General features: G+C 37.9%; 1 protein-coding gene across 2 annotated transcripts in view; it reads right to left on the bottom strand.

The window, feature by feature from the left end:
* Positions 1-25,804, bottom strand: part of NELL2 (neural EGFL like 2) — a 136,218-nt gene that overhangs the window by 95,384 nt on the left and 15,030 nt on the right. For both annotated transcript variants that reach the window (XM_083860688.1, XM_083860689.1), the window contains exons 3-9: positions 22,180-22,330; positions 10,064-10,237; positions 9,859-9,955; positions 8,127-8,199; positions 7,879-7,961; positions 6,661-6,789; positions 5,338-5,440 (exon numbers count right to left, since the gene is read on the bottom strand). In XM_083860688.1, coding sequence (XP_083716814.1) covers positions 5,338-5,440; positions 6,661-6,789; positions 7,879-7,961; positions 8,127-8,199; positions 9,859-9,955; positions 10,064-10,237; positions 22,180-22,330 — 810 coding nt within the window. The remainder of the gene's footprint in view (positions 1-5,337; positions 5,441-6,660; positions 6,790-7,878; positions 7,962-8,126; positions 8,200-9,858; positions 9,956-10,063; positions 10,238-22,179; positions 22,331-25,804) is intronic.

The following is a 25,804-nucleotide window of genomic DNA, read 5'->3' as shown; positions in this document are numbered from 1 at the left end:
TACTGATGCCTGCTCTGACACCCTGAGCCTGCTGGCTGCCCACAGTTCTTGGACTCATGCCATGTTCCAGCCAGCCTGCTGGAGATGCTCTTCCATTTCCCTTCCTCTGATTTACTGCAAGGATAAGATAACCTGTTCAGCCAGTGACTAATCACTCCTCCAAGCTGCAGCCTCATTCTCTGTGCCATACTGAATGCAGAAACTTCTCCAGCACTTGGCTGAACAAGGCAGGGCTGGCACCCCACCTTGCTACTGATGGAAGTCACCTAAGGCTATAGGATGAAAGCCCAGGGGAAAAAGTGGCAGTTCTGTAAAATTATGGAACTTAGTAAACAGCACAGGCTTAACTCTACATTGCTTCAAACGACTTGGATTAATTATGAATTGCAGAGTAAGTCTAAGCAATATTCCTTACGTTTCTAGATAAGAAATTTTGCACTCCTGCTGATGGTCTATTGCTGCTGCAGTTCTGCAAAGAAACAGATGGGCTTTCACAGTTCCTTCTCTCTGTGTCACTAGGCTACAGGTGCTGAAGTTTGCAGAAGAATGTCTAGCTTTTGTGGAAAAATGAGTGAATTATGAAGAGCAAGAGGAGAAATTCCTTTAATTTTAATGATAAAATAAAAGTTTCTGCAAGATAGCAAGACAGACCACTTCATCAGAAACCCATGCATGTTACTAAGAGCTACAATGTCCACATTTGTGTTTTAATTATTTAGCTAAAAAATCCTGCCCAAGTTATAGAACCCCTTTACACACTCTCTCTCCACACCTGCTAGCAGCAGAACTGTGAGCTGATCCAGTACAACTCTATGCTCCTCACAGCTGTTTAAAATACTTGTGCTAGACTGCAGATTTGGCTACAATGCACCAGAAACCCATCAAATATCCCATCTCAGAAAACAAACAAACACATATATAGAAAAATCACAGCTTGCAGACTTGAGCATAATGGCTCAGATTTTAACCTGAATCTGTTGGGATATATTTAAATGGTTTGCTATTTAGGTCAATAAATACCTGCAGTGTCACTGGGAGGAAGAGAGCGATGAGAAGAGAGCAATTGCTTCCTGGAAATCAGTCTTTGGTGATGGGAATAATTACTGCACCAGATACTGTCACAAGTATCACTTCTGGTCTTATAAAAACAAAAATTAGCTATTGTTTAAAATACACTAGTTCCATTTTAAAAAGAATGTGTATAGCTTTTGGAGGTGATGCCTTGGTTTTAATACACTGGCTAATAAAAACACAACCATAATAGGATCTGCTGACCAAGCACCAATTCTCTCAGCTGCTAAGACATTGGCAGTCCTTCCACAATTCACTTAAAATAAATGAACTTGTCCTTGTACTTCTTAAGCCAAGCCTGTGGTCTAAAGCAATATTTATAGGGTCAGTAGGGAAGCTTAATCTCTCCACAATTCGTATTGCTGCCCATCACCACACAAAGCATTTGTCTCTGCAGAGGAGAAAAAAATTTAATGATCTTTTGCGCATACCTTCTCAGAATTCTTTAGAATTGCATTAAGCATAGAAAATAGTAGTGTCTGCCTTCCGGCTCCAAACAATTCTCCACAGGAAGCTCCCATTGAACTAAGATGTATGCTATGGTAGCTGAATTTTACATTGTCTACAGCTGAAACATATATCCAACACACTGGCCCATTCATCTGCCCGGGAAGATTGCTGCTTCTTTTAGCCCATTACAGCTAATAGAAAACACAGTGATAATTTGCATTCATTGCCATCCCTCACACTACCAGCATCGACCTTCACACAAGAAAAAAAACAGTACAAGTTGTCTGAATGGCCTGAAACAAAAGTATGGAGTTCGGAAAGAAGGTCAGAGTTTGGCTTTTTGTTTGTTTTGTGGCTTTTTTCTTTTAGCTCACAAAAAGAACCAAAGTCAAAGCAATATTGGTTTAAAAAAAATATCTAAACCATTCCTTACTAAGTGCTAGTCCCTGAACTAAACATTTAAGAAAAACATGAAGAGTCAGTTGTGCTGAAATTTCCTAAGGGTTGAAAATGTCATAGACATTTGTTACAAAGCTTCACTGTCCAAAATGTAAATGCTGGGCTGAAACTTAATTCCTGGGATTGGGCAGCGTGGGAAAGTCTCTTAGCGTAACAGTTTAATGCCAGAATCAGGCTTAAAAATCCAGCACTTTACACTCCTACCTTACACACCTAATACACATCACAGTAACTGATGTAAGATTAGTCTCACAACTTCAGCTGTCTAAAAGCTCAGTATCTGATCTAATCACCTGGGCTCTGTATACAAGCCATGGAAGGAGATGTCTACTTCCAGAAGGCAAATAATCCCATCCCTTCCAGCCCCTCTCAGCACCAAGGGCCTTCTGGAGGTGCCAATCTCTGCAGCTGGTTATCAAGAGAGCCAAACTGGTGATGTCCACCACTAGTAAATGAAACACAACAGGTAAGTGAAACAGCAAATGACAGCAAGCTTGAGAATGTTTGGTTAGGGCGTGTAATTCTCCCTGCAGTCTGAGTATTAGCACACATCATGGCACCATGTCAGACTGTACCAGCCAAAGTGCTCTGAAGCAGTGCCAGGCACAAGCTGGGTGCACAACCCTGATCAGAGGCCATTCCCAGTCAACCATCTGGATGCAGATAATCTGCTGGGGGTGGGAAAGGGGAAGAGACTTTAGCCACATGAGCCACAAGTGCCACAGGACTTTCCTGCCCTATTTTATTTACTCATAGAAGTGAAGCCACTTCACATTACATTCGCAAATTCTACATGCCTAAAGCCATGTAGAATGACTCTGTCCTCAGTCACTGAGGGGTAAAAAAAAAAAAAAAAAAAAAAAAAAAAAAAAAAAAAAAAAAAAAAAACCCATAAATCCCAGAAAGCCTGTTTGCTGGTCACTGACAGAGCTGGAGTTAAGCTATACCCTTAACTCTTCTCTGCCAGCTGTCATTAAATCCAATCTCACTCTTTTGATTTTTGGTGGCTTTGTTTTAACACCAGCAGGAGAAATGAAGAAGTGTGGAGGGAAGCACTCAGCCCTGGGGGAGTGAAACCCAGCCACAAGGCTCCAGCAGCTGTCACTGCCTGGGCACTTCTACTCAACAGTCTGGCAGAAACAACCCATCATCTGGTATGAGGTAACATAAATACCAGGAAGGAAATACCAATATTCATACATGTTGTCTTGAAAAAAATACTAAATCCAGCTAAAGAACAGTCTATCAGGCATCATTTTTTCTCAGCACTCATGACTGCTTCTCCAAAAGCAAGGATATGGCTCCATGAGCAACCCCCCTAATTAGCTGTTTTCCCAAGTATAAGCCATCTGTGGTCACCCTATATTATTTAGTCAGAAATTACATCCCTTGCTGTTGTTCTGAGCACTGAAAACAATTAAGTTTTTCTCAGAACCTGTCCAAATGGAGCAATCCAGCTTTGAACCCCTCCAGCAAGAACCAAGTTCAACAAGCACACTGATCCAAATCAGTTCAGACCCTGACCCAAAGACACCAAGGCAGAATACAGCTGGCACATGTATATGAACTCAGAGAAATTTAGCATTTCCACCAAATTGGCCAGGAGAGTAAGTGGGAACCTTGCAGCTTCCATTGCCTCTAAGCTCCACTCTTTCACTGGAATTTAACCACCCTCCGATTTACATTTGATGTCCTTTGGTTCCCAGAATTTAGCCACTTTAAAAATAGCGTGATTTATTTTACAAGTCACTTTAAATAACCTAGATGAAATTAGGAAAGAACTTTCAAAAGCAATTTTTATTTATATTTTCTGATCTAATTATTTCTCTGGTAGTTTGTCAAGAAAGCAGTATGTGTGCATGTTAGTTATAAATTGAATTATGTACTAGCATCAAATTAGCAACACTGAAAGCTAAGATACTTTGATAATATTAAGAATATCAAACAGGAAATATCACTGTGCTGTACCAGAACTGCATCTTAATTCAAAGCACTTTCAATGCTCTATGACAAGGTCAGTGTCCTTATGCTCATTCACATTTCTTAATTTTTGTCAAGACACCCAATAAAAAAAACTTTGGAAGAAGTCATATGATGTAAGTGCTTCTCCATTAACACCTGGAGAGAGAATTTCCAACTCAATTTATGGGCAGTACATAAAAACATAATTTAGAGGATCAAGTTTTCAAATTCTGCCAACATGGTCAGAGATTCAGATAGCCTCAAATAGAGCCTTGAATGCCACATATCTCATGTTCCTGAATTTCCAATTACCCTGAGTCATCTAATATGCATGGAAATTCTGTGTAGCTGGTCAAAAAAAAGTATTTGAATTCTGATTTCCTCTTAATTAGAATTAATCTACTTGAGTAAGTTAATAAGGTTTCATAAAAAGGGATGGTTTGTGTAACTTCTAACACAGTTAAATATTAATAAACTCCTGTGGGAGCTACATCAATGGAGTACAAAACATCTTCCTCAGTTTTATCTTACAACTTGTAATTTTAACCAGTTATGTATTTCTCTGTACTTTGTAAGAAGTTTTATATAGCAGTAGAACAGTGATGAAACCATACAGAAAAATCTCACCATTTAGAAAGTAAAGAAGTGTATGCATTTCATGCTCAATTTCAATAATAGATTTTATCATGGTCTGAAATAACTAACCATCACATACAGAATACACATGCATAATGAATCTGAAATACTGTACACAGTCCATCTAGATAGTGATTAACCTGAAATTCCATTCCTCTGGCCCTACTTTGCAACAAAACTAGAACACCACAAAACCTAATTATGTATCCAATCCTAAATGACAGTAAATCACCTTTTCCATCTTCCCTTTAATTCTTTTATAACCTTTTGTGAAATAACATTTCTAGGTTTCTGGGGTTTGCTGTTCTTCTCTTTTCTCTTCAGTAAGGAAGAAGAATCATAAATTTGAACCTCCACTTCCAGGCTCAATAACATAAGATTGGCAGTACACTCTTCATGTGATAAAGGTGTTGGTCAAACACCGGGCAATTGTTCTTGAATTTCTAGCAGTGTGGTCTAAAACATAGATAATGGAAGTCTGCAAAAAGCTTTAAAAGCAACTTTTCTTTTCTTTTTAAATTTTGATAACAAATATCTGTGCTAAATAAAAATAACATAAAATGAAAGAAAATATCCCACATGAAATATTAAAACCTTCTGGTTATCAGTTTCCCAGAATACTTCAGAAAAGTCCAAATTCCAGATTCTTCAACCCAACTATTTTATGACCAGTTCTTTCACTGACATATTTGCAGAAAGGTTTGTATTATTTAAGGTTTCAAAGCACTCATTAGCAAGAGGCACAAGAGTAAAACTTACATTGACATTCCTTGCAGCACTTGCCATCCACGTAGGCCAGGGCAGAGTTAAGTGGGCAGTCAGCAAGGGGGCAAATCAAGGCCTCACACTGCACAGTACCATTCTAGGAGAATAAAAGGTGCTTAACTGGTAGTTTTATTTAGCAATAGCAAAGATGTTCTCAAACACAGGATCTTGAAAGTCTATTTTTAAATGCAATGAACTTTCTAACGACATCCAAAAAAGACAGTTTAACGTGGGTCTTTTAATAACTACAAGAACAGAAACCGTACCTTCAGAATGTCACACATACAATATTTTAACACGCATGATGTGCTCTTTGAGATGATAATGATCAATTTTTTTAGAGGCAATTCTATTTGGAGGCAAAACATTCTGCCAATCAGCAAAAAACCTGACAGATTACTGTGAAATGACAACTGCAGAGAACAATACTGTGCCTTCTGATTTTATGTTAAAGGCAATATATGTATTTCTAAAAGGTAGCAATATTATAGATGTGAGAAAAATCCAAGACAAAAATATGTAATGAATTTAACTCTAAATTCAAAGAAATTTAAACATTTATCAGCCAGATTTAATACCATAAAATACTAAAAGCAAGATGAATATCCCTCCAGAACTATAAAGGTCAAAAAAATACTAAGCTTAGAGACCCATTTAGCCAATTATAGATAGCAGCAAATCTATCGAAGGTGCAGTACAGACAACAACAGCCTTTTCACTGGCTTCTAATGGCCTTTGGATAAGCATTTAATGAGTTCCAGTGGAATGAAAGAGTTTTATATGAATGGACAACAATACAGACACCCTAGTTTGGTACCTGAAAGGATACTTGCAATACCTTTGAGAATCTTCCATCCACCAAATCTTTTTCATTTGTAATATAACAAAGCTTGAATATGACCCTGACATTTTACTTTTTATTACTTATTGAGATGTAATAATCAAAGGCAACCAAAGGAACTCAAGCACATGGGATCTATTAAATCATTTGCTAAGAAAAAGGATGTGTTTATAGTGACAAAAAGCAAGAAATTAGAATTCCAGATAAACTGTTTGAAACTCAGTATGAGGGAATAACATGATAGCTAAGTGTATTGCCTAGAACCTGCATATGGTGACATGAAATACAGGAGCTACACATGCTAGCAATGCTAAAAACACAGAAAAACATTTATTAATACTATTCCTTAGATTTAGAACAGATTTTGAAGTCTTTTGTTGTTAGCATAACTCTGGAAGCTCTCACTATTTCCCTCAATAAAACTAATCAGAGGAAACACTGGAGTTCCTGACTCTCCACTCAAACCATAGCCATACCATGCAAGTGCAGTTCTTACAGCCATCCGTCCAGGATTCAAACTCTCTGTAGGTTGTGCCTTTCATTGTGCAGGTTCTTTCACAGTAGCACTGATCCAACTTGTTCATCCTCTGCTCAGCTTGAGACAACTGTATTTACAGTTCACAAAAATGTTTTGAATTTTTAAGTGGCTTCCACATTAGTAAAAACACAATTCAAACTGCCCCCCTTATCATCAAGTACACAGATGAGAGAATGCATTTAGGAAAACACAGCCACAGACAACAGAACAATTGTTAAATACAACATGATTAAACCACCAGTCATTCAGAGACGGAAATTGAGAAGAAACAATGCATTTCATCTTCTGTATCATCATGACCATCATCCCATCAGGGATGTTATGAAACAAAATGAACAGGTCAAGATAGGTGCAGCTCCTGATTTCTCATCTTTGTATGTGTGAACTGATCAAGAATCTTGCTCCACATAAAGTACTCACTGACAGAGTGGCCAAATGAAAGTAAAGCTCAGAACCGATATCAGCAATTTTTTCTGCATTTCAGCCAAGGCATTTTTAACATTAGTGTATCAAAGCAACTAGGTAACAGCATTCCTGCAGATATCTAAAGAACTGACATTTCAAATCAGAGTAGTCTATTTTCACCAGCAGACATTAATGCTTTTGGTGTAATATTCTAAAGGAAAGACTATATAAAATCCTGCTTAGTTCCTTGTCTTGCATATATTTTGTGTGAACATCCCTTTGGCAGCTCAGGTCTTGAAAAGTCTTGGTAAGTCTTGCTGTTATAAGCACTACAAGTACAGTTGCCTATTTCATTCTAGGTTTATTGATTTAATAGCCTTATAGATAGGGTTTGGATATCTATGAGCTCTTTCCTTGCTTGAGGATTTGGATGCTCTTTACTATTAAAATATATGATTCTATAAAAATATTTAAACAGAAGAAAACGCTCTGAACTGAAAATTTTTGTTATAAAAATTGAAAAATTTGTTATAAAAACTAAAAATATATGTTATATTCTGTATATGTTATATGTATATTTTACTGTATAAATTAGGCAAAGGTATATAAAGATGCAAACATATCATGCAGGGATGTTCTGCACACAGACACATGTGCAACCCCATACAGCCGTGAATAATCTAAAAATACTGAGTGAATAAAAACTGACAGTCCTCATTTCTCCTATGACTAGAGTCCTAGAAAACATTACCTTAGCTGATGTTTTTGCTAAAATGTCTTGCAGTTCCATAATTTTCTGCACAAGTCCATGGAAGTCATTACAAGTTGGGCATGCTGGAATAATACAATATGTGTTAATAAATTAATTCACAATAGTTTCAATCATGCCAAAGTTGATAAACAATACACTTAAATTCAAGGTTTTAAGAAAGCTTGTAGGACAGAAAGAAGACAAAAAGCACACCTTTCATTTTATGATATAAGAATTAATAGACTTACTGCGATTAAGATCCGGGCACTGAGAAATAAATCCTTGAGGCATGACAAGTAATTGCACATCTTGCATGATGCCCTATGTGTAAGTGGGGAGAAAACAAAAGGATACATTCTTTTTATCTGTCAAAATTATGTTCTTTCATTCACCATGTAACATATTTAAGCCCACACAGAAAAACTACCTGATAAAAACAAAACTAAAAACAGTATGAATAAACAGTTTCTTGTCTGGACCCAATTCAGTGATAGAAGAACAAACAGAAATAAAAATAGATAGATGTACAGGCATACTGAATAGTTTTTAGAGGAGAGAAGATTAAATGTCAAGATATAATTATGTGGCAAGAGTTTGGTGGTTTTGAATTCATTGTTATTTTTAGTTAGTCACTGCAGAAAAGCTTGCAAATGACCTTTAAAAAGTAATTTGAAAACAGCTGCAGTTTCAGTTACTTAGAAATACTCTTTTAAATAAAATGCAAATTTTTTACAAGCTATAACTCTTAAATAGATTTGAAGAGTAAAGAAACTAGAGTCAAGAAAAATATAGTAATGCAAACCCTTAATGAATTTGTGCCGGTTTTGGCTGGAGTAGAGTTAATTTTCTTCACTGAAAAGTAGCTGGCATAAGGCTGTGTTTTGGATTCGTGGTGTAAACTGTGCTGATAACACAGGGATATTACAGAAAATACACAGCAGCAAGGCCTTTTCTGCTCCTTCTACCACCCCACCAGTGAGGAGGCTGGGGTGCACAAGGAGTTAGGAGAGACACAGCCAGGACACCTGACCCCAACTGACCAAAGAAGGGGTCATATCCAAGACCATAGGGCAACATGCACAGCATTTAAAGCTGGGGCAAGAAGAAGGAAGCAGGGAACACTTGCAATGGCAGCATTTGTCTTCCCAAGTAACTATTACAGGTGACAGAGCCCTGCTTTCCTGGGGATGGCTGAACATCCGCTTGCCCATGGAACTGGTGAATGAATCCCTTGTTTTGCTTTGCTTTACCTATTAAACTTTTTCTCAAACCGTGAGTTTTCTAGCTCTTACCCTTCCAATTCTCTCCCCAGCAGGGAGAGAAGTGAGCAAGTGGCTAGGTGGTGCCAGCTGGGCACAACAAATTCTGATGGGGATCCTTCCATAAAGCTTGCAAAATGCTGAGAAACTACATGTCTGTTACACAGCTGCAGAGTTGCATGTTGTCAAGAGCTTAGGGAGATTTCAGCATGAAATTCAGCTATGATGTCTGGAAAGGGATAGTTTCAGCAATCCAAGAGCTGTGTTATGATTACAGATGCACAAACTGATTGAGGTTGGGAGGCACCTCCTGACATCATCTGCTCCAGCTTCCATGTTCAAACAGGACCAGCCAAAGCAGACTGCCAAGGACTGTGTCCAAACAGCTTTTGAATATCTCCATAGTTGTCTTGCTTTGACAAACCTCACAGTAGAATTGTTTTCTTATGTTCAGATGGAATTTCAGGTGTTTCAGGTTCTGTCCATTGCTTATTGGCCTGTCAGTGGGCACTAGTGAGAAAAGTCTGGATACATCATCTTCATTCCTCTCACAAATTCAGGTATTTATCTACATTGATGAGATCCTCCTGATAGCTCCTGAGCCTTCTCTTCTCCAGGCTGAACAATTCCAAATTTTTCAGCCTTTCATCATATGAAAGATGATCCAATTCCTTAATAATTTTTTTTAAGTTCACTTTTTCAACTTTCAGGGAATGCATACCTTAAAATAACCATGTGCAGTATTCCTCTGTCCCAGCCAAAAGGTTGTACCCAAAGGTAAGTCCATGAAAGGCTTCTCCACAACTCTTTCATAAATTCTGAAAAGGAAGGGGAAAATAGAATCCCAAGTCATTATGATTTAATTTACTCAGAGCTCAAATATTCCAGTTGTGACAACTACTTATAAAACAACATTCTTTACTTACTTATTGCAGTCCACGTGTAAAATCAAGTGAGAAGCACTGATTGCTAAGGAAAGTCTGTGCCATTTATCATCTGCCAAGATGTATGGGAACACTTCTGTGTGGGAGCGATGACTGCCTGAACGATAATGCAACCTGATTTCATTTCGATGACCGCTGCTTTCCAGCTCCAGGTACCTGTACCATAAATGCATCATCACGTCATGAACCATTCTTATCAGCACAGCAACATTTTACATAAGACATCTTCTCATCATCATGCAAGAACTATTTAAAAGAAGAAAAACAAGCAGAAGCAAAGGCAAAAGTAGACCTTTTCAGATTTCCACTGTGTTTCTCTTCTCAGCAACAAATAATAGCAGGTTCAAACTTTCATTTAACTACACAAGATTCCAAGCCAAATATGTTTTCCTCTAGCAAAACAATTTTTCATAATATGATCTGAATTACATTATTATAAATAATTGCCTTATAAAAGCACAATAGGGATACTCTGAAGGCACGAATGCACAAAAGCAACCCCAAGTCTTGCAACAGGGACATCATTAGTAATTACCAAGGGAAGGACTGAGACTGAACACTGCTTTGTTTGCTTTCATATGTACTGTTACATCTTCTTTCATTTTCTGCAAAAAAAATATCTCCAAATACATATAAAATCAAGAAATGCTAACTCTTCAGAACAATTTATATATGTGTACACATTTGCTTTGTTAAATTAGTATGTAGATTTGCAGGCTGGATGTACACACATATATATACACATCTCTATATATATGCACATATATATGTAAATATGGATATATATATAGCAAAAACCCAGCAGTGCAGCTGTGCTGAGATTTATGAACCTAGCAGATTGCTAACACAAGCTTTGATAGTGAAATTCCAGCCATTCATTTTAAAAAGCACTCCATAACCAAACTCGGTTCTTAGACACCCTCTCACATGTTGGACATCTGGGAAACAGCATGACTAATCATTTGTCTTTTAAAATACTAAGTTTCTCAATTTAAAATTCCCCAAGAAAATAATTTTTTACACAGGAAAGAGAAACAGAAATAGAGATTCTCTAATAATCATTTGCAACCTAAAGAGCAAGGAAAACAATGGAAGGGGTGAGATACACAACAACTGGGAAAATGGACAATTTATTTTTGTCTACTTCTGTGGCTACATCTCCAATCAGACAAAACAGTGGCTTGTAACCTGAGTGCACACGTGTTCCTGGGTGATGCCATTTACTTTAACAGGCTATCTATATTAAGGAATAGAAAAGACAATGATTGTGGTTTTGAAGAGTAAAAATGAGACCAAATCAGAACTATCTTGTACAATCATTATCCCTATGAGAAGGCTGGGCTTACTGCACATCCCTGCTTCCTTCAAAGTGTTCCACAGTGGAACATACCTAGCAAAAGTATAAAAACAATTTGTTTTTTGTAAAACCAGCAAAGGACAATTTCTTCCTCCCCAGTATTAAGAAAGCAGTTAACTGGAGTCAGGTATAAATTTTATAATCAATTTACATTCTCATGGCCCAAAAATAATTTTTGCATTGGCAAGAAGCAGAAACTAATAGAAGGCCTGGCTGGAAAAATTGCACAATAGTTGCAGGACATCAGTCAACTTAATAACCTCCTTCATAACTCAAGCTTCAAGGATAAAAATAAGGTTACTCTCAATCCAAAAAAGAAGGGGAACATTAGAAATCTTGACTCCTCCAGCAACTCTTAAGTGTCTCCACCCAGCTGCAGAAAATAAATGGAAAACAAAAGGCACGGATATGTTGTAGCATTACATCCTGGTAGAACTAAGAGCTCTCCTTCATTCCAAGCCAATAGCAGAACTGATGGCAGCACACAAAGATGGAGGCGGGCAGAGAACAAACTACACTATCAGACATACAGTTACTACAGAAGTATAAAACAAACGCTCGTGGTGTCCTCATGCATGTAAGATAATGAAACTTCTGCAGATGAATTACGGATTTGCCAATAAAAAGAACACATTGCTGTAGAAATTTCATGAATTAAGAACTGCTGAGGGAGATGCAGACAATCTATGACACTGTAATAAGCAAGGAAATTTTCCTACACAAAGCTGCACAGAAACTGTGGACACTTGTGGTTTTGTTTTTATGGTGATTAACACACTGTTTCAACATTCACAGATAATATCTTCTGTTCTTCCATTTGGTAAACTAACAAATTTAACTACTTTTGAAATGAGAAAACATGCATCAAAATGAAAAAGAAAATAACAGCCATTAGAAGAATCATTTATGGTTTATTAATAATCTGTAGAGGCAGCAGCAAAACACAATTAGAAAAGCAAGTAGTAGAAATGACAGCCAAAGCAATATTGCTTTCAACTTGAACAAATGCCACGATGCTGAAACAGAAGTGAAAGTGAATCATTTCTACTCCATTTTTTACAAAATGCTGTGCTTGCTATTCCCCCTTTCTACATTTGTTTGACTGCCTGGTCTTACATGGCTCCGTCTCAGCCTCATGAGTTTCAGGAGATAGGACAAGGCTCAGCAGCAACAAACACATATGGGTGAAAATGCAAAGTCTGCCCACAGTGAGGCTTCTTGTTCCATCTGTGAGGGTGTAACACTTGGGTGCATGGTTTTCAAAGGTTTGGAAGCGTCTTTCAGAAAAGATGCTAAGCATTAACAAACAGACCTGGATTTTATTAATTCGTGTCTGGTGACAAAAACACCCTATACTTCTCTGTACTCTCAGGATTACTTATCATTTGAAAGAAAAGGGAGGGTGCTCTTCACTCTCCTGAAGCAGTTGCTCCCAAAGGAAAGAGTAACTGCATTTTACTGCAGTCTTCTCCTAGCCAAGAATCTCATTACTGAAAAGCTTAAGTGGAAGCTCATCAGCTGAGTCACCAGTTCCCTGTCCACATCAGCCTAGGCCAGCCCACTCATTGCAGGGAGAGCAGCAGCCAAAGATATCCCATTTTAAACATCACTGATGCTTCTCCCAGCAGCTCCAAGGTCTTCTATGCTGCAGAAGGCAAATGACTATTGGAGCAAAAAAAAAAAAAAAAACCACAATGAAAAACCCAATACAACAGCAGAACCTGCACCTCTCTTTCTAACATCCATAATCTCTGCGGTTGTTTAATCAATACCAGCCTACTTGATTTTAGCGCCCCAAGAAAACCACACCCACCTTGGGTTAAACTTGGATTTAACTTCACAGGGAGACAACATGTGCTTAGGTTTTTCTATGTTTGACATGTGGAGAAGAAAATGTCAACCTGCAAAAAAAGGTTGCTACATCTCTGTAGATCACTCTGTGCGTGCACAGTCATTGCAAAGGTAACAGCCAAGGCCACAGCATCAGATCAGCTGCTCTGCTTGGAAACCAGCCAGCCAGCAATCCCCAATGTACTGACTAAGGACAAGCCTGTCTTTGTAAGAGGAAGAAATTTGTTTCAAATGCCCCGGAGGAATCTGAGACAGAAAACAGTGATGTTTGCTCTGCTGCTCAGCACTGATCTATTGTAACTTCTGGGTAAGAGCCGGGAGTCAGCAGATCTGCTCAGCTGTGGAGCTCTAATGACCATCCTGGCAAAGGAGATGTGGTCACACCAGCCCAGGCAGGACCTGCTCTTTGGGAGGTGACAGACTAGCACGAGGGAGACTGTGGAAGTGGAAGTCAGGATGTACAGCAGAAAGTTAAATTTTTAAGAGGTGAAACACCAGATGGTCCCAGTCCACACAGCAGCAGTCTGAGAAGAGGGAGCTGTGGCCATTCCAGCTAACAGGCAGTGTTGGCAACACCAGGTCTTTGATGGCTCACTCGTTCATTTGGCCTCTTTTCACACAACAAATGGACATACTTACTCTAGGCAACTAATAATTACGACTTCAATTTACAGCATGTAGACAAGCATTACAGAAGATAAAGGCAAAACATCATGTCTGCTGCTTAAGAATTTATTACAGAGTGATGGAGTTTTTTAACTTTTCCTACTCATATTTATAGGTATAATGCTAAAATATTTCTTCACAGCTCTCTGATCTACACTGAAGAAAGAGGCAAATCAAAATTAAAGAGCAATATGTACTTAAGAAAAAAAATTAAAATCCTTATCTCCATTACTTATTAAAAAAACTTTTATCTGAAGATATTTGCTACCAAAGTTCTGCCTTTTTTTGTTAGGCTTAATCACATTGAAAAAAAATAAAAAGAAGATCCTACTCAGTAGACCTTATTCATTGCACAATAGCAGCAAGCAATTCTGCTAGGTGTAGATTACAAAGATATAAAAGCAACTCATGCAGCACCACTACCACATTAGTAATGCATTATTTGCTATTTTCCATGGTATCATGACTGGGTGGTCAGGAGCATGAGCTTTATTTTTCTGTGTTTCATAACACTTAATTTGGAACTAAGTGTTCTGAAACATTAACTACAAGTTTATATTGCTTGGTGCATCCCCTAGAACAACATGGCATCAAAATATCTCCAAACAGATTATAATTTTTTCAACCTAAACGATTCTATGATTATATGAAAAGTCAAGTGGCAGCTTCATTTTACCTGTAAGAATCTAGTTCCCACCTCTCACACTCCTACTTGATCTTACTGGCTTTGTCCTTTTTCATCTAGAGCTCTACCTAGACAAGAGAACACCAGCATTTTTATCAGGAAATTATTAATTAAAATCGATCTTTGCTTTTCTGGATAAGTTGTAGCTCTTATTGCAAGTGCATAATGGGTAGGAAAGCCACCAAGTCCTTTTCTGTCCCTTCCTTTTGCTGAAGACACTTTTAAAGCCAGACTATGATTTTCAGACTTAGGGTATTTTTGTTCAAAAAACATTGATCCATTCATTAAAACCAAATCTTTTGACAGAAGCAAACATTCTCTCAGCAAAGCCTGTCTAGGATGACATGCTTGCTAAAATGGGAGAGAGAGAGAGAGCACAAATATAAGATTCTCTGAAAGACATTCTTAAATATCTTTATTGCCATGATTATTACCTATATGAAAGAAGAGATCCCAGGAGAAGAGAGCTCAAAAACTAGAAGAGGGTATTACCCATATCGACCCAGTGAATATAAACAGCAGGACAGCAAAACCATCTCCTCAAATTTATATTATAAAACTGGTGCTCCACTCTAATTCACACCCATCTTAGTGATCTCTCATACTTTTCCCCTGAAACTGGTGGGCTTTTCCACAGTGGCTGGTAAAGGAACAGGCCTGGGCCAATGCTGCTTCAGAGACTGCCCTGACATCATCTGCAAAAGTACTAACTGCTGGAGACAAAAGCATGCCAAGGAAAATGGTAACAATTACGCAAAATAGACAACAGCAGGCCAGTGCTCCAGCCTAGGCACTGTTTGGTTTACTAGCAAGCCCTTGCCAGGCACTGCCAACAAATCTGCATCACTACTGCATTAAGTGGAAGAAAAAAAAAAAAGAGAGAATTACATTCCTCGGGGCACTTGTCTCAGGTGGGGAAAAAAAAAAAAAAAAAAAACAAACCACACCACACAAGTTCAAGTTCCTGCTACAAATCAGGCAGAGTAGAAATTAACCATGTGAGGAAAATGCCTCTGAAGCAGCCCAGCTGCTGATCCTGATCATTCTGGCATCTTCATCTGTCTTGTTTATTTTCTTCCACCACAAAAACACTCAACCAGTTCAGCTTTGTTTCACCACATCACTGCTCCTTTCACTGAAAAACTATGGAGGTGGAAGGTGCATTCCTGATGTGTTCAGGTGATGAAGCCCAATGCTGGGACATGCATGGAGAACACCCTCCTAGTTGGGATGTTCATGGAGAGAACAGCCAGGCAAGAGAATTGGCACAGCAGAGAGGCATCACCCACACACATTCACCTGCACAAACTACTGCACAGCTTCTCTCCAGATAGAAAGAAGCCACAGCACAAGGTAGCAGCTAGTAAAGTGAGGATGCAATACTTTGATGTGGAAGCGGAGGTTAGGAAACAAACATGTGAGGCTGCTCAAATCCTTTCCATCAGTGTGCCATTCAGTGTCTGTACCCAATTCAAACTAATAAAGTAGGTGGGAAAAAAAGATGTACATCAGTAAGATATTGCTCTTATCAACCCCTTGCAGCCCCTCCTCTGATTTCAGTGGGACTGCTGTGGTCTAGAAGCCTTTGAAGTCAAGACCTTGCCTCTCCCCTGAGAGATCTCTTTCCTTACCTCCCAAAATTTGAGGTGAACCAAATCAGGGAGGCAAAATCTTGCCTTACCCCCACAGCATAGTTGCATAGCTTCTGGTGGGTTTAGTGCTATGATCCAAGAGCCCCTGGCCACCACAAGAGGAAGCAACTGCAGCCCATCCAATGTTACTGCTGATGAGAAGTCAAGGCTCCCAGTTAGCCTTTCCACAACACTTATGGGAGCTTAGAAGGAGCCAGAACCAGGAACTGAGATCTCACTAAGCTCTTCAGAGCACTCCAAGGAAAGCTATTCTTGCAAAAGGTGTTGGCTTGGTCTTGGAAAAATTAAACCCCAATATTACAGCACATTGCCCATGCCATTCCTATTTGAACCATGGACATGAAATAAGATTCCCAAATTAAGAAATAATTTTGAAACACTAATTCATGTCTTTGAGCACTTGCTTTCATTCCTCATCTCTTGCTAACACAATTTATCAATATATTTCTTTCCGTTTTGTTCTCACTAACACATAGTCCCAGGAATATCAATCTTGCCTGCCTGAAGCTTCTCCCCAACTAAAAATAAACAAGGAAAGAAGTTTCAACTCAAACACTGTAAAAACAAATGGCATAAACCATGCCTCTCATTTCCTTTTCTTGACAAAGTTTCTCCAAGGAAAGCAAGAAGACTGCAAATACAATGGACAACTTTCTAGTAGATGTATTAGTAAGAGAAGGAGACAGTTTCAACATAACTGTTTCCATTTCCTACCCCAAAAGAAAACAGATTTCTTTGTTATTTGTTTGCTCATAGAAAGCCTTATAAACAACATCAGAAGAAAAACAAAATCTGTCGAAACTCACATTTCAGCTATATCAGTGGAGGTTTTCAACATCATGATACAGTTTAACACATGGCCAGAGTGTTAAGAGTTGCATGTAAATGTATCAATTTCTGAGGGTGTCCTGCACTTCTCAGAATGAAAATAATTTTGCGAGACATCTCTTCAGGTGTGTTTTGTAAAGCAAAGATTTTAATAAAAGCAAAATAACAAACAATACAGAAACAAGGGAAAAGCCAAGCACAGGTGTCAGAGGAGCCTGACACCTTGCTAACACACCCCAAAAAGCACCTGAGCTCCCCTGTGCACTCCTATAAATACTTAACAATTTAGGAGGGAATAACTTGGCTTGTTGCCAATAGAAGCAGGTACAGATATTGAGAGACATTTCTAAAGCCCAACCAGTGCCCCTGTGCTGGCACTGGACCAACCACAATGAGAGTATCACAGAAGATTCCAATCCATTTTCCTTTTAAGTTCAAAGATAAACTGAAACTCTTTTCCTTATATAAAAACACCTGCTTGGGTGTGGGAGTGCTCCACTACAGTCATAGTAAGGAACAGATCTTCTGTCTCTTATTCAAGAAGGCCTGTCACTAGTCTCAATTCAATAGGCTCCAGGTGCATATAAACATTCTGTAAGATAGTTCTCAAACAGTTCACCCTGGATTTGCTGGCACTGCAATGATTTACACAGCACAGGCTGGCCTCACTTGATTTAACAAAAGTTATGGAATAGTAAGGTGCATGAGCTACAGGAACTTACATCCCACTGCCAATTTTTCTTTTCTTTTTATTTTTTGGTCACAGTATAAACTAAACTGAAGCAAAAAAAAAAAAAATCCAAGCAAGAGTGACATGTGTCAATCATTTTATGATAATTTTTATAGCCAACGCCTAAAGAAACAGGTCATTCCTAACACCATGAAGGCATTAAACAGAGTATAACACAAAACGGCTGCTTTACAAATATTTCCATCCAACCCCATACTCAGGGATAGATCTTAAATCTCCCAAAACAACAGAAACAAGGAACATCTTTCTTTTGGGATAAAAAGCCTGGTCAAGCTGTCAGCATCTACACACAGAATCCTTTGTCTCACAGAAACTTCTCACTCACTGGACAAGCAGTGAATGAATGAATGAATTAATTAATTAATTAATATACCTTTTTTTTTACACCTTTGATGAAACAGGCAAACTGCATCAAAAGAGTAGAAGACTGACACCAGTGAAGTTTGAAATCACTAGAGGAATTCAAAAGCAATTGACTGTTATGAGCAATTTCCAGAAGGTTCATAATTATTATGAGACCAGTAAGATATGGAAACCAAGATTTAATATAGAACACTACGATCCTCCACTCTTCCAACAAAGAAGAACGTGGAGTGTTCTAAAAAGAACCTCTTTTGGCACAGGGAACAACCATATACAGCTTTAATGTTTGAAAATTAATCCCGTATTACCTAACGTCTGCTCTGCAATTATTGGCTTCAGTGGTTAATATTGGCTTAAGTGGTAAATACTGAAAGCTCTTCTCAGTGCAAGAGTTTTGCAGCAGATTTTGTGGTGTCAGAGAGGACACTTCACACTGCAGTCCAGAAATACTGACACTCATACATCAAAAGCAGGGAACATACAGTTCCACCTCTATTTTAATACAATGGTCAAATGAGAGAACAAAATTCATGCATTGAGAATTCACCTCTGGCAACTTATCTCCTTGTAGCATAAATCAGTACAAGAGAAAATGTCACAGATAAGTTCCTCCTACATACTGAGAGGTTTGAAACTGTTGTACAGTACAGCCCATTTGACAGCAAATAATCACAAGACACCAACTGCTGTGAAAACAAATGCTAAGGAAGGCAGAAATTGAATAAATTAGTAGAGATAGAAATTAAGTGTAGGAAATGCCTGTCTATAATATACTATTGATTACAGTTCTCTGTTCCAGTATATAAAAAGCACTAACCAAAGGAAAGGATCTTTAAACTACAACCCAGTAGTTTCATCCTTCAGAGGCCTAATATGCAGTATCTCAAGAGACATGAATGCATGATTAGTTACATAAAGCCATCTAACCACAAAAGGAGGAAAAAGCATCATTATTATTATTATCAGCTCCTCTGTTGATGATTAAATAAAAATATATGATGGAACAGCAAGACCGAACACATATTACAGCCCCATCACAGTAAAATCATCTCTCTCCTGACTCTTCCATCAAGAAGGTGAGAAATTCAGAAGTGAGGAGGATAATACAGCTTAAACTGAGAGATGAAACACAGAGCAATCAGTGTTTAACAGTGTTTCTACTCAGACTTAAATTATCCCTTCATTAACACAATTAAAAATATTTACCTTGTTACCATGAAGTACAACACATTTTAGGCAGGGCACTGTCTGTGGTCAAGATAAAGCCCTGAAGTTAAGAAGATATTTATAACTTCTATCTTTCAGACACATGCCATATAAATCTGCCATATATAAAAGATGCATTCAGCTGCTTGAAACTCATCTGAACAATTACTGATGTGTCATTTGAATTTCCGGACACCACAAGATTTTTTTCTGAAACTGCCTCCACACTGTGGCCAAAACTACCACTGCCTGAACTCCTCAGCTGCTCTAATCAGTGGGGAAAAAAGCAACATCCGTCGAAATGTATAGGCAAGTTTGGAAAGGGCAGTTACAGTTATTGTTTCAGATTCCTTCACTTTAAGATTAATTTTAAAATGTTTTAATACATTAAATACTAGAGAAATGCATAATCATTACAAGAGAGGGAGTCAGCTTTGATACTCAATTAGGAAAAGAAAAAGCATTTAGGTGAGTATGAAAAGATTGCTATATTTTCAGTAGATCATTTCAGGAGAATCTTTTTGTGGTGACAGCAACAGCCCAGCCTCAGCAAATGCCCAAGCCTGAGACTCACATGAAGAACTTCTGGATCTCTCAGAGCCCAAGCACAGCATGCAACACATGACATTAGAAGGGAAACTTTGTGAGACCAGCCCCATCAACTTTTTAAGACCCAAAGCCTTAAATAGTTGCATAACCATGTTTCACTGGAAGTATTCATTTTTGATGATTCTCAAAAAGGAGCCAGCAAAAAGGAACAAAACAACAACTACATAAAACTAGACAACACAGAGTGGATCAGTAAACTCTCAATCATGTAAATTATTTTAAGTTTATGAACACAAATCATAAATTTAAAAACCCCCTACATTTAGATAATGCCCTCAATGTAAATTCACGTATTTGCACCAATGTCCCTAGACATCGAGAAGATGAGTTTTTGCTATTTCCAAAACCACAAAGTATGAATAAATGCACTTCTCCCACTTTTAAATATTTTTATTTTCTTGTACCATAGAAATGGTTTTACCCTAGAACCATTTAGTTGCCATGAAAGCCCTGTAAAATAAAACACATGAAAAGGTACTTGTGTACTAATTATGTCCTTCAGTTACTGCCACCTTCAGCCTTCCTCAGCACCATTCAGCTCCTCACTGCAGAAACATAACAGCTAGTACTGACCTCTCTAAATTAGGCATATAGCTGCAAGGCAGCAGTTCAATGCTAGTGCAAAATTTTTTTACACCAGTGTGATAAAAGGCTAAAGCTAGTGCAAAGGAGTGGAGTCAGGTCTGGAATTGCTGATTCTCCTACTAACTATGATGACAGCTGTGACAGACTTCACAAGAAGTTGCTTAAGAACTAAAAGGACTATTACAGCCAAGTCCCTGGTCAGAGGTGGGCAAGGTCAGAGATGGAGATCCAGCACTGAAAAAGCAGCTATTTAATATAAGCCATCCAAATGCTTCCTTTTAGCATCTATTTTCTCTTGCCTTTATTGTCATTCATCATAAAAGAACAATAAAACCATAACAGAAACTACACGAGATTCTTGTGTGGTTGCAGTATTACCCACACCTAGGTCAGCCCTCATTTTAGCACAGTTAAGCTGAACAAACACATCCCTGGCATAGACATCTTTCTGTGCATCCTAGCACAGAAGACACCTGAACGTGTTTATTAAAAGCCTAAGGGCACACCTAATGCCCTCCAGGAGACATTCAATTACCCCTTTACAAGTTTGAAAAACCTTTTATAAACTTGGCATAAAGATCCTTGGGAATGTTCTCCTTCTTGTTTGTTTTATGGTTTCAGTTTTGGTTGGTCTTTTTGTTTGTTTTTTTACAAACAGCTAAATTGCAGAAGATGGGGCCTCTGAGAAACAGAATAAAAATTGACTTGGAGCATCTTCCAGCACAAAATAATTGTCACCATGCTTGCTAATGAAAATTTCTACACTCACGTAAAAGAAACAGACATTTTGCTGGGCTTGAACATGTGTCCTTTTTTTGTTATGTTGTAGTGAGACTCTCAAGAAAGAATTATGGGACTGTACACAAGAAAATAAAAATAACTAGGAACCTAAAGCAGAGACCTCTTTTTCACGCTTATTGACTGTTTAGAAAGTGCACATTTGAAAACTCCTTTTTATTCTGTCAGAGAATCATAGGGCAGTTATCTTTAATAGCTATTACTCAAACAGATGTATAAAAAGTATCTTATTTCTCTAGCAGTCTTTATTCTATCAAAAGGATAATCTTTAAATGCTATGTGTCATTCACTTCAGTGTTTTTAAGGTTGACAACATTTTGAGTAAAGTGCTATGCCATTCATGGGAATATGTAAACCCATAACCGGAGGATTTATTTTTTTTTTTTTAAGACTGCTGGCATTGTTAAAAACAATGAAGAGGTGGACTTACAGGGCCAGGTTTTGTCAATCAGTGTAGCTATAGTGACACGACAGTTTTACACCAGCTGAGAATCTGGTCCTTGTGGTTATGAACCAAAATACAGTACTGGCTTTCCATGCCTTTGGTGGCAAAGAGACACGTAAAGAAAAACCCCTCTTGCCCCTCCCTTGTGACTTTCTATGAATCTGCACAATGTGCCTGCCCAAACACTATAAATATTTCCAAATCATCTGTCACACAACAATTTTGCTCTAATTTATGTTTGATTTTTTTAATGCATGAATTTGTATAGTTTCATTAGTCAGCAGACAGGTATCAACACTTACCTGTGATCTAAATGGTGAATAGAGAGAATAACCCCTGAATTCAAATGGGCTTGTTTTAAGGTCACAAGGATTGTGAATTCACATTTATTTCTTAACTTCTGAAAAAAGATTTCAGCTGTTTCTGGAGATGCCTTCACATTTCTTGAAGTATCTAAAATAAACATAAGAGGAAACACCATTCAGTATAAAATCTTATGTTACTTTATACCCTCATTCAAAATAACAGGCTATTTCTGAGAAGCACAACTGAACAGACAGGCAAAAGCAGGGACCAAAGTATTTAACACATTAGTTTTGCATGCAATGGGAGCCATTTCAGTGAAAGAAAACACATTTTTTACAACACCTATTCTGTTCTGGGGAGGGGTGTTTTTTTGTTTTGATCCAGGGTCATAACTATCTCCTTCTTCAGGGATGGCCAGATGGCACCTTTAATAGCTCATCCAAAGTTTGGGCTCACTAGCAGTGAAGCACAGTGATAACACTAGACATGAGCCTAAACCCTAACACATGACCTGAGCAACTTTTTAATAACTTCTGAAAGGTGTTATGCCTAATAGCATAAATACATAAATAATTAATTAATTTTATTAAAAAAAATAAATCATTAAATAAAGAATTAATTTTAAAACCCAAAACACTCAATTTACTCATATTTAAGTAATAGTTAAAAAATCACCAAATTTCAAAATATTTTATCACTAATTAATTCCTCTATACTCCAGTTGGGTGGTATTTTCCTACTGCTTCTTGCCGAGGATCCCATGAACATTCGTTAGAGTAGTAGGCACACGTACAATAAAGATTTTGCTTTAAAAAACCCACACAAAGCCTAGACTGATGAAATATTTCTGCTGAATTTGCACATAACATGCATAGAAAATAAAAAAAGGCCCAAGCTTAAAACCTCTAGAGAGAATTTACAAAATAAGATGTCAAATGCTAGAAAAATAATTCCCAACCTCCAGAATACATTATACCAGAAAAAAATTAATATACATTTTTAATGCACAAAATCAATTCATTAGCATGTGTAATCAACTGTGTAAGAACTAAATCAATTCACAAGCTTCTTGTCACAGCAATTTGACCATTCTGCTCTACTTGGGGACACTAACTCAGGAACAGCAGTAGAGAGCTAACTGCAGTAGAACTGGTGATTTTCTTTCAGCAGCACTGGAGCTGAGCTCTCAAGTACACTATTTTCACCTTACACCACTGTTCTTGAAACAGTGTTTTTAATAACAAAATCAAAAGTTTTGTTCTTTAAGTTGGATCTATGAAGATGCTGCTCTCCATTAACTGAAACAGTTCTTTTTGGTTTATGGATCAGGAATATTTTAGTATCTGTCCAGGAAGTGCAACTGTGAAGTCCTAACGAAGCTCCTGAACAGTGTCAAACTCAGTTGAATTTCCTTTGTTTTACACAAAGAGAAACCCAAAAGAAAAAAAAAAGGAAAAAGTTAATTTCTACCAAATTTCCATTATATTCTCATAAGCATCTGTTGAAAGAAAGTATATGCTTAACACCACTACACTTAAAGAAGGCCAGCCCATACATTTATAACTATCCCTATCCTCCCTTCTACAGGCCCTTTTATTCTAACTGGAGCTATTGGGATGCAAACGCTGCACTACAGATGGCCTGTGATTTAGCAAGGAAACAAATCCTCACCATCACAGAGAGCTCTCCAGAGGCACTCCAGTCCTCATCGCTGTAGGAGAGGCAGGGGAAACACAGAACTGCCAGAGCACCCACAAAACAGGAATAACTTATGAGGTCTTTTCATGTCACCCTGAATCATTACCCAATCACTACATTAGATGAGATTTTTCCATCCTTTATTCTATAAAACCTTTTCTGGGTACCTTGTAATCATTCACTGTGGCCTCAGATAACCTTCTTGTACACAGACAATAGCATCAAGACCTGACTGCATCATGCTGGCAGCCTACATACTAAGATTACCATCACATTAAACGCTGGAGTGTTACATTGCCAAAACACATGGCCATTCAGTTTTGGTATTGAAAATAGGTCAGATCACACCTGCTGCTCAAAAAAAGCTACATAGCCTTTTGAATTATTACTACTCTTATGAAGCACAACACACTTTGCTCAGGGCAGGCACCAGGTGGATTTCTTAACGGCAAGATGATGGAAAGGTCCTTGATCTGTCAGATCCATTCTTTTCACACTAACACAAGAGTGCAAATCCCCTCTTCCAATTGCCTTTGAACACTAGCAGTAGGTGCTTGATAGATCACCAGCTGTGCTCAATAAATATTGCTTCAGGCTCCTTCTTGATATTTGGCTCCTAGTAAACAGTTTAAGATCCAACAAAAATACTTTACTGGAACTGAGCTTCTTCCATATTTGCTTGGAAAAATCAAGCTGGTATATCTCAAACAATAATTTGCAGTTTCTCAATAGTTACATAAAAACCTCATACTGTGAACATTTCTAGTACACAAAACCAAAGGCATAAATCTTTTCAACTTGGGAGTGCAAAAATAAGGAGAGAATTATTAGTATGAATGAGAAATTTGTCTCTAACCATGATATTTTTTGGGTTTATTTTTCTAGAATATTGCATGTGTTTGGTTAACCACACCGCAACAACTCAAAAATCCATAGTGTCATCACTCCATCTTTAACTTACAGAAACATGAAAGCGACAATTAAACAAACAAAAAACCTGAACTCAAAGCATGTCTCACTTCTTGTTCAGGCTAGATCCTTTAAGATCTAACATTGAAAAGTAGCCTGAAAGCCCAGTGAAGAAAACCACTGACCATAAGACCTGCAGGAACTCAGCCCTCCAGAAGACAAGCTTAGCTCCTATTAAGCCCTCCTTCTTAGGACATATTTTCCCCTCTCAGAGACAATCTACAGCAAACATCAACATCACACCAGTGTTTCCTGGAGGTGTCAAGAGCAGATGTTGTCATTTCAGTCAGTCCATGAGATAATAATTACTGCACTTTAACAAAGACAGCAAGTAACTTTCACCAGGACTCATATCCCAAGTCCAAAAGACTTCCACCAGTCCAAACAGGTATTGGAGAAAGAAGCAATTTTACCCTTTATGATCACCAGCCTTTAACAGCTCTCATCATTAGTAAAAACATATGAGGAAGTACTACAAGCAACTGATCCAGTCTTAACTACTACAGCTGTGAGCCCTCACCAAAAAAAAAAAAAAAAAAAAAAAAAAAAAAAAAAAAAAAAAAAGTGTGGAAGCAGTCACAAACAAGTAAACAAGTTATGGGAGGTAAAGGGGAAAATTTCCATATGCAGCACCAGAAGCATACTAAATCACACAGTGGAAAGACTTAAGACAAGCCATTCATTACCATCTATTTCCAGTCCACAATAAAAGAAAACAGTTATTAAATGGAATGCATAACTTTTCCTAGCAAAGGGTGTGCTCTCAATTTTTTGAAGTGCACCTAAAAGTAAACATACAGTATGAACTGAATTATAAAACAAATTCCTGCAGAATAGTCTTTGAAGGAGGCCTTCTAACTAATTGAGCTCCACGGTTTGTTTCATGCGCACATAATCAGCTTTTAATAGCAGCATCTATAAATCAATTCTGCATCTGACTGTAGCTCTGCTGAA

The sequence above is a fragment of the Zosterops lateralis genome, assembly GCF_965231275.1.
Source record: "Zosterops lateralis genome assembly, chromosome: 4".
Classification (NCBI taxonomy): Eukaryota; Metazoa; Chordata; class Aves; order Passeriformes; family Zosteropidae; genus Zosterops; species Zosterops lateralis.
Note: the sequence above shows the minus strand (reverse complement) of the source record. Positions and strands in the feature narration are given on the sequence as shown.